Source organism: Ursus americanus, chromosome 29, assembly GCF_024610735.1.
Source record: "Ursus americanus isolate L20-20 chromosome 29, mUrsAme1.1.p, whole genome shotgun sequence".
Lineage (NCBI taxonomy): Eukaryota > Metazoa > Chordata > Mammalia > Carnivora > Ursidae > Ursus > Ursus americanus.
In genome coordinates, this window is record NC_142155.1 from 20,218,364 (window position 1) to 20,233,399 (window position 15,036).

Below are 15,036 nucleotides of genomic sequence, written 5' to 3' on the forward strand. Positions count from 1 at the left end.
CCTGGAGACAATTTCCAGCAGCTCCCCTACTGCTTGGCAGATACCGTTAGGTTAATATTGCAATTCCATCACTTACATCCTAGCTGGTCTTTAAGTCACTGTGTTTTTTGCTGTGCCCCAGGCCTGGCGAATCTGCACCTGAGCCCTTAAGTAAGTGCTTTCCCTCCCTACTGCAGTTTGTAGCACTGGGAGTGGGGTTCCCATCATTACTGCATCTCCAACTCTCCTACCCTTCTCTGTGTGGCCCCTCTACCTTTTGTGGTACAGAAGCTGTCATCAGCCTTTAGTTCTTCGGGAAGAACTTCTAGAATGGGTAGAGATTGGGTGTGCCCTGGATAGGAGGAGAATTCAGGGTCTTCCTACGCCACCTTCTTGGACACCTTCTCTCATGATATGACTCTTGGGATTACACACAGTCACACTATACACATTTTGATATTTATTAACAAAAAAGTCCAGAAAAGGAATGAGTAAAAATTACAGCAGTAAGGTTTAAAATACGAGTTTTTTAGTTCTGTTGTCTCTAGGGGAGTGTAAACAGTCAGTCTAGAAAGCTGTTTTATCTCCTAAAACAGGACTTCGATCACACCACTCAAGTGTTAGATTTCAAAAGAAATTTCTCCTTTTCTCTTTGGCCAAAGCAAAATATAGTGGAGGTCTTTGTTTTTACCCACAAGCCTGCTTTCCAGGGGATGAACTGGGGGGCGGTAGAAGGAATAGACAAAGAGGTTAAAAAAGAAATAGGCAAAGTCTTAAAAATAAAAACTGAAAGCTAGTGAAGAGAAAGCGTTCCTAAGTGCCCAAGAATCATTCACTGAAGTAATCCTCTAGTCCTTCCATATCCATTTCCAGAGAGGAATTTAGACAGGCCAGAGCAGATGAGGCATCCTTGGCTTTCTGGACACTTGGTTTGGGTTGAGGAGTTTCTGGTTGGATGGATTCCTTCCTGATGTCTTTATTACCACTTAGAATCCGTTGGCTCTCAAAAAAGAATTGATTAGGATGGCTCAAAGAAAAGCCACAATCGTCCACCTGTATAAGAAAGCAAATGTATTTCATATTAATACATAGCAAAGGTATAAATAAAGGGCCTTCATAAACCATTCTAGACCTTGTTCAAAAACTATTTAGTGCCCAGAACATGGATCCCAGTAGTGCTCAGTCATAACTCTCAACCCACTGCTTACATGATTTCATTCAGAAGGCGTGTCACCTACTACCTAAACATGAATGGCTCCTGCGTTTGTATTTCCAGCCCGAAGCTCTGCACTTAGTTCTAGTTCCCTAGCCAGCTCTACTTCATCTCTACCTTCTACTCCGCATCTCAGAGGGCTAAGCAAAATGCTTGCCCGACTGTCAATAAATACTGGTTAAGAAAAAAAAAAAAAAGAGGAGGTGTAGTCTTTAAACATTCCAGAACCAAAGGGAGTGGATATAAACAGAAACTGTTTGGGTATTGGCCCCTGACGCCACTCCTATTTAAGTCTGGCATACACAATCCCATTTAGCAGCATATAAACATGGCACAAGCAACCCAATGTATTTTCTTCATTCCAATCTTTGGCTTTTCCTGCTCTTACTTTTTACAGAAAATCTTTTTCTTTTTGGAATTTTTAGTGGGGCTTAATGCAAACATAACCAGGTTCATAGTTTTATGTTATTTCTTTTCTCAAATACTATCACTAAACTTAAATTTGCAATATCATTTCAAATTATCCGTTACCCTGCGCCTTTAATATTCAATGGAACTTCATAAGGGTATTGTATTTAAAGATTAAACGAGTACTACTTTTTCCCCTTTGATTCCAAAATTTATTAATGGTGAAGAAAAATATATTCCTTAATATTAGCAAGCACTTATTGAATGCCTACCACGTGCCAGATATTACTCTAAGTGGCATGAAACACACGCCACACTCGCACATAGATACACACAGTTAACTTCCATAATAGCCCTATGAAGGGAGATTGCCAATATTCTCCCAGTTTAGAGAGAGGTTAACTTGCCCAAGATCACATGCTGCAGGGCTGGAGATGGATTTTGAATGAGCGGAATCCATGCTCATAACCAGTACGCTCTGCTGGCATGTCCTTGTGCCAAGGTCAGTAATCTTATAATGCATTCATTTCTTAAAATGTGTAAGCCTTTACTAACTCTTGGGGTGTGGCATGAGAGCAAGACAGCTCCTCAAGTGTGAACCTCCTACACCAGTCAACCAATGGGTCAGACCCAGGGGAGCCCATGGCAAACCTCTGTCCTCCCTGCCTTCTGCAGTTGAAGCTGACAACAAAAAGAATACCAGAGTTATTTGTTGTATTTTTGTTAGGGGATATTTCACTTCGATTTTTTTTTTTTCAAATTGAGAAGCCTTTACACTTTCTTTGTTCATCTGTCTTATATTTATCGACCTTTTTATTTCTCAGTCTTTGTACTAAAGTGACTTGTATACAGCAGGTATCTAAATATTTAGTGAGTTGATCCCAGAACTAACCAGTGTATACCAGTCATACATGACACATATGAATTGAAGACTTACTGTGTAGAAGGCCACATTATGAGCTAGTTTTTCAGCACACAAGAATGCATTTGACCAACGCTAAAGAAATGTTCAGCCTAATAAGTCATCTACTTAAAAACCTCTATCAAAAAGTGATAAGGGTCACAGATAAAGGCTTATTATCTCTACATTAGAGAGAAATTCTGGCTGCGTTGATCAAGGAAGGCTTTGTGAGGAAGGGCTATAGGAGTTGAATTTGGGAAGATGGAGAGAGTGAAAAGCTGGGATAATGAGGTCAAGGTTAATATAAGCAGCAGAACCACATGCGCAAGGTAAGAAGCAATGTTTCTGTAAAGCAAGTAGATCAGATGGCCTGGCGTAAAAGGCATATAAAAGGGAATAACAGGAAATGAAGTTGGAAAGACAGGCTGGGGCCAGACCTGAGAGAGCCTTGAAAACCAGGGTAAGTAGTCGAGACCTAATTTTGTAGACATCGGGGAGTCACTAAAAATCCTTAAGAGAGGAGGTGATGTGATTAAAGCATGTATAATCTTATGGTAGATTAAAATGGATTAGCAGGGGGTTAAAGGAGTTGCTGTCATGGTTCAGAACTAACCCTCTTAACAGGTGAACCAATAACAAGGTGTTTTCTGGTAATACTTACTTGGATACCTCAGGATTCTCTGATTCTCTTTAGTCAGTTGTTGATACACGTGGGCCAATAATTTTATAGCACCTTCGGCGCACAGACTACTTCATTTGAAGAGTTATTACTCAGATCACTAAGAACAAATTTTTATCTGCTACATTGCTCCTTAATTTTAAAATGTTTCCTGAATGTTTTATGATAAATCCATAACTTTTATTAACAATGGAGTCATTTGTGAACTTTATTATATTCGATTTTTCACCCAATTCATTAAAAAGTGGGAGATCCAATATACAGTTTGCATTTTACAAAATGTTTCATGAAAAGTTTATTGTGTAACACATTTCAATCAGAAGGCTTTATGTTTTATAAATAGAGAACATTAGAGACTGGAAAGACCTTGAAGATCCTTTAAGTTGAACCTCCTACATGTACCAACTAGGAAAATGAAGCCTAAGGAGATTACATGGTTTATGCAAAATCACAGAACTAGTAACTGGTTTTGTCTGAATTAAGGCTTTCTGACTAGATCACTTAGTTGCTCCGAAATCTGTTTTAAGAGCTTTTATGCAAAGTCAAACTTACAATCACAGAATATCTCTAGAGCTAAACTTGGCTATAAAGATTATAAAAAACATAGTGGTATTATTTCATGTAAAAAGAATCTAGCACTTTGTGCTATAATTACACATTAGGGATTTTCTACACCTTGTATCAACTTGTTAAAATTCTCAATACATCTATCGTCACAGAAGAGGACTCTCTGGATTGAAATGAATTATTAGACTTCAACTTAGACAAAATGAAATACGATCATCTTTCTAAGTAAGTCTCAATTTCCTCGTCAATGAAATGGAGGTAATAGTAATAAACAGCTGCTACATCACGAGGTTGCTATGGGGAAAACCTAGGAAACAGGAGTGTAAAAAGAAAGTTGCTGGGTCTATGAAATCTAAATTAAGGGCTCTGCAAAGACTCAAGAAAGGCAAGTCACTTAAAAAAAAAAAAAAAAGGAATTCCCAAAAAGCAAGGGAAAAAGACCATACTGCTTTCTATGTGTCATTAGCTTCCTCTTCCACTTTAAAGAAGCCTGAACTGGAAACTGGTGATGGTGTATTAATGGGTATAGTTTATTTAAAAAAAAAAAAAAAAAGTTGAATTCTAATTCCAAAACTCTTCTCAAGTAAGAGACCTTGCCCGTACATCAGAAGATGAACAAATAAGGGGCTGGGTGGCTCAGTTGGTTAAGCGTCTGCTTTCGGACTCAGGTCATGATACCGGGGTCCTGGGATTGAGCCCCATGTCGGGCTCCTTGCTCAGGGGGGAGCCTGCTTCTCCCTCTGCCCCCCCACTTGCTTGTGCTCTGTCTTGCTCTCTCTCCCTCTCTCAAATAAATAAAATCTTGGGGAAAAAAAACCTTTAAATGTTTTACCTTTAAAATATATTGTTTAAAAAATGTACATATTTTTTATTCCATTTTAATGCTCTTATTAACCAACTAAAACAGTGACAAGGGCCTTGAAATGAGGGCACATACCATGTTTCTATGTGATGTCTGGCTTTTCAGCTGTGTCTCTTAGATCTGCAATTGTACTTTCTTAACTCATTTGGCTAATATCAGCTCATTTTACTGAACTTATGGTCTAATTAAGTTGCTTGGTAGCATGACGAAATTATGAAGTTTCCTTCTGTATACTGGATTGTATTTTTTTCTAAGAGAGGTTCTTTGTCTTTTGAATGTTTTCTTTCTTTCACTTCTTTTATTTCTGGCTGAAGGAAGTTGCTATTCAGTTTCATCTTGTTCAGAAAAATTAACTTTGGTTTATGTTCCTCCCTGCACTGTCCCCACCAAAACCCTAACAGAAGGTAAATAGATTTTACTTCAAAATCAAATTAGAATTAAAAATAGGGAAAACAAGCAATCCCCATAGAAACCCCCCACTTTCCTTTCTGCCTAAAAGTCAGTAGCTATTTCCTTTACTCCTTATTTTTAAAAAAGATTAGGGACATTCTAGACACAGAAACACAGAATTTTCTGTTTCTTTCCTTGCTGTTTTTCTTATTTGGTTGCTATTGGTGATGTTTTCCTTCGTGGTTGATGATTTCTTATTCTGTTTTGTACGTTGTGTTCACTAATGAGAGAGGGAAATTCTGTGATGCATTTTCGTTCTGCTGTATTAGCTTAGAAGTCCCGAATACTGTAAAGGATATGAAATAAGACCAGTATAGTTGGGAGTCCAGAGGAAGGAAATGGGGTACAGACGTCTTACAGGCTACATTGTAAATTCTGGATTTCGTCTTCAGAGCAACTGGGAAGCCCTGTAAGGTTTTTTTGTTTTTTAAAGCAGTTTACTATATTCCTCTGTTTTAAAGATCATTCTAGCAGCTGTGTGGAGGGTAAAGAACTGGAATGGGGCACGTGTTGCAGATGCTGGGAAATGAGTTAAGAAGCTGTTGTAGTGACCCAAGTGAGATATGATCAGGGCTTCTAGCCCCGCGGTCTAACTGGTATCCATAAGAATGCCCTGGAGTTATTACAGAAAAGCTGAATTATATTTGCTATACCCTGTTTAAGATTGTAGGAAAATGGGATAGAATTTATCAAGATTTCTGTAAAGATTTATATGGTGGGGAAAAAAATGAGGCTCAGCTATTTGGAAAATAAGTATCAAGAATGACTCAGTGCCTAAAGAGGTCTATTTCTAAAGAAACAATTTTCAATTAAAATTCAGAGAGAAATCTACACAAGGCCTAGTATTTTCAGTTACACAGGGAGGATACCAAAAGAAAAAAAATACACTATAGTATAAAACATTGCTCCCTAAAAACGCTGAGGAAAATGGATTTCAAGCAGGCCAAATTTTGACATCGACTAACTGGATCTCCAACATTTGCTTGGAATCAACATGTTTTGCACACAGTGACCTTCACACAAACCTAGGTCTCATATTTCTGCCACAGCAAATGGAGCAATATTGTTTTACCTATGGGATGTTTGGGCTTTAATCAAGAGGTTTTGCAATGACAGCTTATAATGAGGCAGCTGGTATTACCAAAAAAGCCATATGGAGCTATCATAGTGCTGCTGTAAATGGTATCAATTAACGGGTCCATTTTCAAAACTTTCATCAAACTGAGTTTGATCACAGAGTCCTCAGGAAAATAAACGCAGCTCTAACAAATTTGTTAAAGGGGGGCAAGCAGGATGGCAGAAAACAGACAATAAAAATGGATTCTATTCTGAAATTAAATGAGAAAAAAATAATAGACATTCACAACTAAAAATCCATAATGAGGTATCTACTGAATTCAAACAGCCTTTTTATTCCATTGATTTTTATGTGGCTTAAGTTCTGCGTAGGAGGATTTAGGCATATGTCTTTTCAAAATCTTCATTAATCTAAGGCAAGTTATAAAATTGGCAATAGTAGTAATACTCCTATAAGAATGAGATACTACAAAAGCAGATATGAGAACTAAAAAAATTTTTTGTCACAAACTCAATGTTTCAATCTAATTTTCACATCTTATTTAAAAACAAGGAAAGAAGTTGAATAATAGACCTCTATTTGTGGAAGTTCTGAGGCCTTTAATTAAAAGAAGGGTCCACACGTAATTAAGAACACACATGAAATTAAACCTCTCAAGCTGAGCAGGCAAATTAAGGAATATGGTCTTTAAGGAAAAGTGTCACACAAAACTGGTGCTGAAAATACCAAATGAATGGGGCTGACCTGGTGAGATTCCTACGCTCATAAAACTAATGAGAATTTGTGGTTGTCTCCTATTCTATTGATGTCTATTTATTTAGTCCTTTACATTTTGTGGAAACAAAGTTTTGAAGTAACAGTAATATTTTCAACAGGTGTAACAGACAGCAGACCAGGGGTGCTAGATCCAGATCTCCCAGCTGGGGTACCTCGGGCAAATCATATAGAATCACGAGGCTTTGGATTTTTTTTTTTTTAATGTAAACTATGGTGGCTGGATCATGAGTCTAGACAGGAAAATGTTAGACTCACAAGCTTTAATGAGTTACCTGACAGCCTGGTTCAAATCCAAGTCCATCTCTTATGAGCAGTATGACCTTACACAGTTTTGCTCAGCTTCTCTACACTTTATTCATAAATCGGAATAAAAACAGTATCTAGCTGTGATACTGTCGTGTGGATCAAAAAAGCCAACGTGGCCAAGGTACTTAGTGCTATGCCGGGCATGTGTTAAGGGTTCTACGGATGTTGGCTGATTGATAGTACTATATTCATTATTGGTGATATTATAGGGTATATTTTTCCTATTAAGTATTTTATAATGTAAGAAATTCTGCTATTATATTTCATGAAAACTAGAAAAAAACAAAAATGAATAGCATGGTAGCTGATGAATTTCAATAAAGGCAACATCTTTTTGGGGAGGGTCATAGATGGATCCCTTTGAAACCTAAAAACAGACTTCAAAAAAAAATCCACATATATACTCACAGAAAAAAATGTCTCAAGAAGTATATGGACTTTCAGGTCTATTCTCAGATGTCTGTCCAAGGTTAGGAAGCCACGATCAGAACCAGTGGTTGCCAAGGGCCGGGGGGCGGGAGAGGGGGGGAGTCTGTGGGCTGAATTTCACCTGCAGATGTGTTCTGCTGACTTGTACCGGGTCTTCAAACTTGTCAATGTGAAGGTCCCTAAAGGGACATGAATTCCTCAGCACACCACACACTTCCTCCCTACTCTCCTATTAATCACAGCCACCCATACTTTTTTGGGTTCTCTGCCTGACCTCTATAGGCGTCTCAGTTTGTAAGCCTTGCTTTACACCTTTCAGAACCTACTAGGACTTATACAGGTATACCCTGTTTTATTTCATTTCCCAGATACTGTGTTTTTTACAAATTGAAGGTTTGTGGCAACACTGCAGTTGAGCAAGTCTACTGGCACCATTTTTCCAACAGCATTTGCTTACACTTCATGTCTCTGAGTCACATTTAGTAATTCTCACAATAACAAACATTTCAAACTTCACGATTATTTTTGTTACGGTGACCTTTGATGTGACTACTGTAATCGTGCGGGGGCACCAGAAACCATGCTCATACAAGATGCCTAACAACTGATAGATATTTTATGTATTCTGACTGCTCCGCTGACTGGCCGTTCCCCCATCTCTCTCCCTTTCCTCTGGTCTCCCTAGTCTCCAAGATACAATACTGAACTTAGGCCAACTAGGAACCCCAGAACGGCCTCTCAGTGTTCAAGTGAAAGGAAGAGCTGCCCATCTGTCACCTTAAATCAAAGCTGGAAATGATGAAGCTTAGTGAGGAAAGCAAGCTGAAAGCTGAGAGAGGCCAAAAGCTAGGCCTCTTGTGCCAAACAGCCAAGTTTGTGAATGCAAAGAAAAAGTTCTTGAAGGAAATGAAAACTGCTGTTTCAGAGAACACACGAATGAATGGTAAGAAAGTAAAACAGCCTTACTACTGATGTGAGAAAGTTTTCCTGGTCTGGACAGATCAAATCAGCCACAACATTCCCTGAAGCCAAAGCTAACGCAGAGCAAAGCCCTAACTCTTCAGTTCTCTGAAGGCTGAGCGAGGTGAGGAAGCTGCAGGAAAGTCCGAAGCTAGCAGAGGAGGGTTCATCAGGTATAAGGAAAGAAGCCATCTCCACAACACTGGAAGTACAAGGTGCAGCAGGTTACCCAGAAGATCGAGCTGAGAGAATTCCTGAAGGTGCTACACTAAACAGATTTTCAGGGTGGATGAAACAGCCTTCTATCGAAGACGACATGCAGGACTTTCAGAGCTAGAGAGGAAAAGTCAGTGCCTGGCCTCAAAGGTTCCAAGGACAGGCTGACTCTCTCGTCAGGGGCTAATGTAGCTGGTGGCTTTACGTTGAAGCCAATGCTCACTGACCATTTAGAAAATCCTAGGAATAATCCCTGAGAATTATGCTGAATCTACTTTGCCTGTGTTCTGTAAATGGAACAACAAAACTTGGGTGACAGCACATGTGCTTACAACATGGTTGACTGAATGTTCTAAGCCCACTACTGACACTGCTCAGAAAAAAAAAAATTCCTTTCAAAATATTACTGCTCATTGGGACAACCTGGCTGGCTCAGTCAGGAGGGCATGCGACTCTTGATCTAGGGGTTGTGAGTTCAAGCCCCACATTGGGCACAGATTACTTAAAAAAAACAATTACTGCTCACTGACAATGTACCTGGCCACCGAAGAGTTCTGACGGAGATGTGCAAGATTAATGTTATTTTCATCTCGGCTAACAAAACATCCATTCTGCAGCCCACGGATGGAGGAGTCATTTTGACTTTCAAGTTTTATTATTTAAGAAATACATTTTGTAAGGCTCTTGCTGCCATACACAATGATTCCTCTGACGGATCTGAGGAAAGTAAATTAAAAACGTCCTGGAGGGGCACCTGGGCGGCTCATCTGGTTAAGCATCGGCCTGCAGCTCAGGCCATGATCCCATGTCGGGCTCCCTGATCAGCGGGGAACCGGCTTCTCCCTCTCCCTCTGCCCCCTTCCCCTGTTTATGCTCTCTCTCTCCAATACATACGTAAAATCTTTGGAAGTAAACGCAGATGTAGAAACAGCTAGAGAACCAGAACTAGAAGCAGAGCCTGAAGATGTGCCCGAGGGGCTGCAGCTCACGCTCAAACTTGAGCAACTGGGGCGCTGCTGCTTACGGAGGAGCAAAGAAGGGTGGTTGCTGGAGATGGAATCTGCTCGTGGTGAAGATTGTTGAAATGACAGCAAAGGATTTAGAACATGACATAAACTTAGTTGAGGGAGGAGTGACAGGTTTGAGAGGACTAATTCTGGAAGAACTTCTATGGGTACACGGCTATCAAACAGCATCACATGCTATAGAGAAATCATGCATGGAAGGAAGGGTCAGTCGATGTGACAAACATCTTAGTTTTCAAAATCACCATAGCCACCCCAGCCTTCAGCAGCAGCCGTCAGCACGCAGGGAGGACCGTCCACCAGCAAAATCACTGACTTGCTGAAAGCTCACATGATGGTTGGCATGTTTGAGCGATAAAGTGTTTTTTAATTAACGTATGTACATCTTCTAGACATGCTACTGAACACTTACTAGACTCCAGTATAATGGAAGCATAACTGTTACCTGCACTGGGAAATCCCAAAATGCATTCAACTCACCTTACTGTGATGGTCTCGAACCGAACCCATAATCCCTCCAAGGTATGCCTGTCCTACAGAAGCATGTCGAAAGAGGCTCACAAGAGAAAAACCAAACACGTTTCCCTGATTCCCTTGCAGGTCGGGGTCCTACGTGGAACCAAGGTTCTGCCATGCAGGTAAACGGGGGATTTGGGCAGCAAGAGTAACACGGAGGGGGCAGCCACAAGGAAAACAAGCGAATTTTCTACAAGGAAGATGGCAAAAGCCTCTGGTTTTTCTAGGCACCTGGGGAAACTATTCTACTCCAAGGGTCGGCTAATTAAGGCCTAAATCTGGCCCACGATCTGTTTTTATAAATAAAGCCCTACCGGAACACAGCCATGCTTATTCATTTCTATATCGTCTATGGCTGCTTCGGACTACAATAGCAGAGACGAGCAGTTTTGACGGAGACCATATGGACAATAAAGTCTACAATTTTTACAGTCTGGCACTCTCCTGAGAAAGTTGACTGACCCTTGGTCTCATCGCTAGATGTGAAGTGGTGGGTGGCAGCTGCAGTAAAGTAAGGTTTCCTCACTGGGTAGCTTCTCCCGGTTACAATGTTTCTGACTCTGGAACATCCTAGTTCTAATTCTCTGGCCCGTCTATAAATTTTATAAGCTACCTAATACCATGTAATAAATCCCCTGCTGGTGAAAATAGCTGGAGTGGTTTCTAGTGCTGCAAACTAAAATCCCTGAATGAAACATGGAGTAACAAAACAAAACAAAGAATTAGGCCATCAAGTTTTAAAAAACGGACTTACGTTATGTATCATCTCGAAGTACTTCTGACAGGCCACTTGGTAATGCGACCCTTTTACTAAATCCAAGATCTAAAGTGCATGGGGAAAAAGAGAAACAAAATTAGAAACAAAGTCTCTCTAAACCACTGGAGCTGTGGTGGTTGGCCTTTTCATAATCTTTATTCCAGACAGGAAATGCATTAATCATGGCGCATGTCGTACTTCAGCCTGGACGCTGTGATAATTCTGACATTATACAGTCGCTGTTTAGGTCAGCATTAAACCACAGATGACAAGAAATATTGAAATTCACAGTTGGTAGGTCAGAAAGATCACTAACTTTACCTTGACAACAAGATGAAAATAGATTCCAGTATTATGACTTTGACAGTTATTGTCAGAACATCACATTGCAACATCTCTTCCAAAATTATAGATATAAATGTAGTAATCTAAATGATTGGTGCATGAAGCAATCAAATATACTATTTAGATTTTTATTTTCCACATTACCAGTATATACAGATACAGCCTAAAATACCGCTGTGTACCCATCAGGAAAATTTAATGTAAGCCCTTTGGACAAGTATCTTTGGAGAGGGAATGCTTTTACCTTCAATCAGATTTGTTTTTTTTTTTTAAATGAAGTTATTTCTAGTAAAGCGCAGCAGAATATGAGAGTGAATAGTCTATTCTGAACACCTATTAAGAACATCATCCTATCTTTTGTAAATACAATTTGCTTTCCAATTCTACTTCATGTAATCTCTTCGGAGAGGGACAAACTCCCATTCTTATCAGCCAAGTGCAATGCCAGTTGAAATTCGTGAAGTTTCATCACCCCCCCCTCACCCCACCAAATAAAAAAATGTATATTTGGCCTGTTTATCAAACACAGTAAAATGCTGGAATTAAGAGATAGCCTAAAATGAAGGGAAATAGAATCCTGGAGAAATGTTCATTTCTGTTCCTTTTCAAAGGGCTGACGTTCCTGTGACAACAAGAAATGTACATGAAGCCTCAAATTCCTGCTATCCCCATTACTGAATATAGCTTACATCTTTTGACAGATACACAAAATTATTACAGTTATGGAGTGGGCATCATTCAATCCTGACAAGACTGTGCTTAAAAAATCTGTTTTTCTCTGTTTGTCTTATAGATTACATTTCTGAATTTCAGGTCACCTTTTATTAAGTCCTATATGAAAGACCTAGGTAAACGCCAACCAATCACAGCACCCAGGATCCTGCCTACTTGACCTGTTCATTTTTCTCGAATTATTAGAGCAGAAATGAAAAATAAATCCATTTAAAATGAATGGCTACAAATTTTTTAAAAAGAAGAAAGCCACAAAGTTTTTAAAGTAATTCTACACATAGATATTCAAATTGTGCTGAGATGAATTTGCAATTGATTCTTGGCAAACATCGATACCATGAAGGAATATCTGATTTCGGAGTCTATCTAGTGAGTGCCATTTACTGTGAGAATTTAAAAATCCTATGCAATTTATGATTTTGTTTTCCTTAAGAGGAAATAGGACATAGGAATATGTGGACCATAACTCAAAAAATCCAATAACTAATAACATATGTACTTGAATTTCACATTATGACCTAGAGCATAGAGACATATAGGAAGAGGAAGAAGAAGAAAGAGAAGGATCTTGTGGACCAATGAATGAAGTCTGGCTTTTTGTCTGAGTAAAATGGAGAGCTACTGCAATGTTCTTAGCACAGAAGTGACATGACCTAACATGGTTAACAGGATTATTCTGCCCGCTATGCTGGGAACAAACTAGAGGGAGTAGGGATCCAAACAGGGAGCTCTTTACAAGAATCCAGTAAACAGTGGATGCTGGCGTAGGCCAGGGTGGTAAGAGTAGTGGTTGGAAGTGGTCACATTCCCCACATATTGGCTGTAACTGTTTTTGAAAAACAGCTGTGCTACACAAAAATGCTTAACCAGAACCTATTCCCTGCTGTTTTAGAGTAATTCATTACCTGTCACTCAACCCCTCCCCTCTCCAACTGATTTCCTAAATAAAACTAAGTAGCTTAAAAACTCAGTAAAATGCAATAAGTAACAAACTATCACGTAAAATAAATGCAGAATGCCAGAAATAGCACTTACTGCTCACTGAACAGTATGAGTAACACACAGATGCTGCTTATGCAATCGTCTGTGAGCAGGACACCTGAAGTCTCAGTGTACATCACCTTAGATGGCACCCCCTCTGCGGACTTCACAATATTCGGCAAGTGATTCCGACGTTCTACCATTTACACATGATGTGCAACTTGTGACTTTTTCTGCACCTAGTTTTCTTTTCTGATACCAACCTCACTAGCAAATGCTATACTAAGACAGTCTATAGGTATGCTGAGGATGGTGCTGGTATCATTTGTCGACGGGTTGGATGACTCCAAGGCAGGGAAATACAAAGCTAAAAATCAAGAGAAAAGAGAACTGAGGTATCAGCAGTACACCAAAATCTGTAACATAGAGGAATAACAGAAACTTGGTAAAGGAACACCAAAATCCAAGAAAGACAGATGCCTGAGGCAGACTGTGGAAAAGAACTGGGGGTCAGGAGCGAAGTTCTCACAGTATATTTCACATATCCTCGAAATGACTCTCCGCTTTTCCGAAGGTGGACCACTTGCGTGTCAACGGACAGATGCTGCAAATGCTCCCTGCTGAGTCACTAAGGCTGGACAGGGACGGTTAAGCAAGATGGCTCTGTTAGTGAGCCATCCCTATCCCCTATTCTTTGAAATTCAGGTTCTTAGCAATGGTTGGGTTCATTTAGAATTTAAATTTTGTGTGCAGTCATAATTCAAGTAATCTTTTTTTTAGAAAGTGCTAAGTTTTAACAGAAGAGCACATATCCCAGGCCAGTGGACATATATGCTTGACTTGTAGCTAGATGACTGGGGACCTCCAAAAGGTTTAGGGTTTAATCAAAAGTGGTGTGCTTTTCTTTGAAATCACAAAAGGTTTCTTTGATGTTTTCAAGAGTGAAGAAATATTGGCTGTCATATTTTATAATGTGTCAAATTTTGAACTTACCTACCTAACCTTGCTCTTGTTTGTTTGTTAAAAATATGCTTTTAGGAGGGGGAGGCACATGGGACTTAGTTCATAATGTGCTTGTTTATATACATTTTTTTGTGTTGGAATCATATTTAATGACATTAAAATTTTTAAAAGATTTTATCTATTTACTTGAGAGAGAGGGAGAGAGAGCGCATGCGAGCTGGGGGAGGAGCAGAAGGAGAGGAACAAGCAGACTCCATGCTGAGCACAGAGCCCAGCGCGGGGCTGGATCCCACAACCCTGAGATCACGATGTGAGCCAAAATCAAGAGTTGGATGCTCAATGGACTGAGCCACCCAGATGTCCCAACATTACAATTTTTTAAAGAAAATAAAATTCTGCAGAGAAGTCAGAATGAAGACGTAGTTAAGCAACAGTACTCTGACGGCGTTCGTTTTGCCAGATAGCGTCTGAAGGGTCGAGCCTCCATCCTCCTCAACTGGCCTTTGCTCTTCCTAAAGGGAAGGTTTCACAAGGCTGGAGTTCAGCAGGCAGGGATTGGCCAGATAGATAGAGGATCAGAAATAAAACAGGCGAGGGAAACTCATCAAGAGGAAGAAATGTAAGGAGAAGACCAAAAGAAACAAACAGGAAAATGAAAGGACCAGGTAAAGAAAACTGTAGAAAGTCAGAGGGATGAGGTTATATGAAATAGAGTCCACAGCTTACTCTCTACGTGGCCTGTAAACATCAAAGTGTAACCCACAGTTCACAGAAGGTGTTTCCTAGTCCAATCTGGAAGAGCGGAGCACACTGCAATTTCCTCTCATATAAGCCAAAGTAGTGTCAATTCTGATGCCTAAGTTAGAAGTTTTTCTAATTCTGCTTTAGAAAA

General features: G+C 39.7%; 1 protein-coding gene across 2 annotated transcripts in view; it reads right to left on the reverse strand.

The window, feature by feature from the left end:
- Positions 1 to 426: 426 nt before the first annotated feature.
- Positions 427 to 15,036, reverse strand: part of PRIM2 (DNA primase subunit 2) — a 307,763-nt gene continuing 293,153 nt past the window's right edge. For both annotated transcript variants that reach the window (XM_045803074.2, XM_045803066.2), the window contains exons 13-14: positions 11,121 to 11,189; positions 427 to 1,032 (exon numbers count right to left, since the gene is read on the reverse strand). In XM_045803074.2, coding sequence (XP_045659030.2) covers positions 808 to 1,032; positions 11,121 to 11,189 — 294 coding nt within the window. In that variant the 3' untranslated portion in view covers positions 427 to 807. The remainder of the gene's footprint in view (positions 1,033 to 11,120; positions 11,190 to 15,036) is intronic.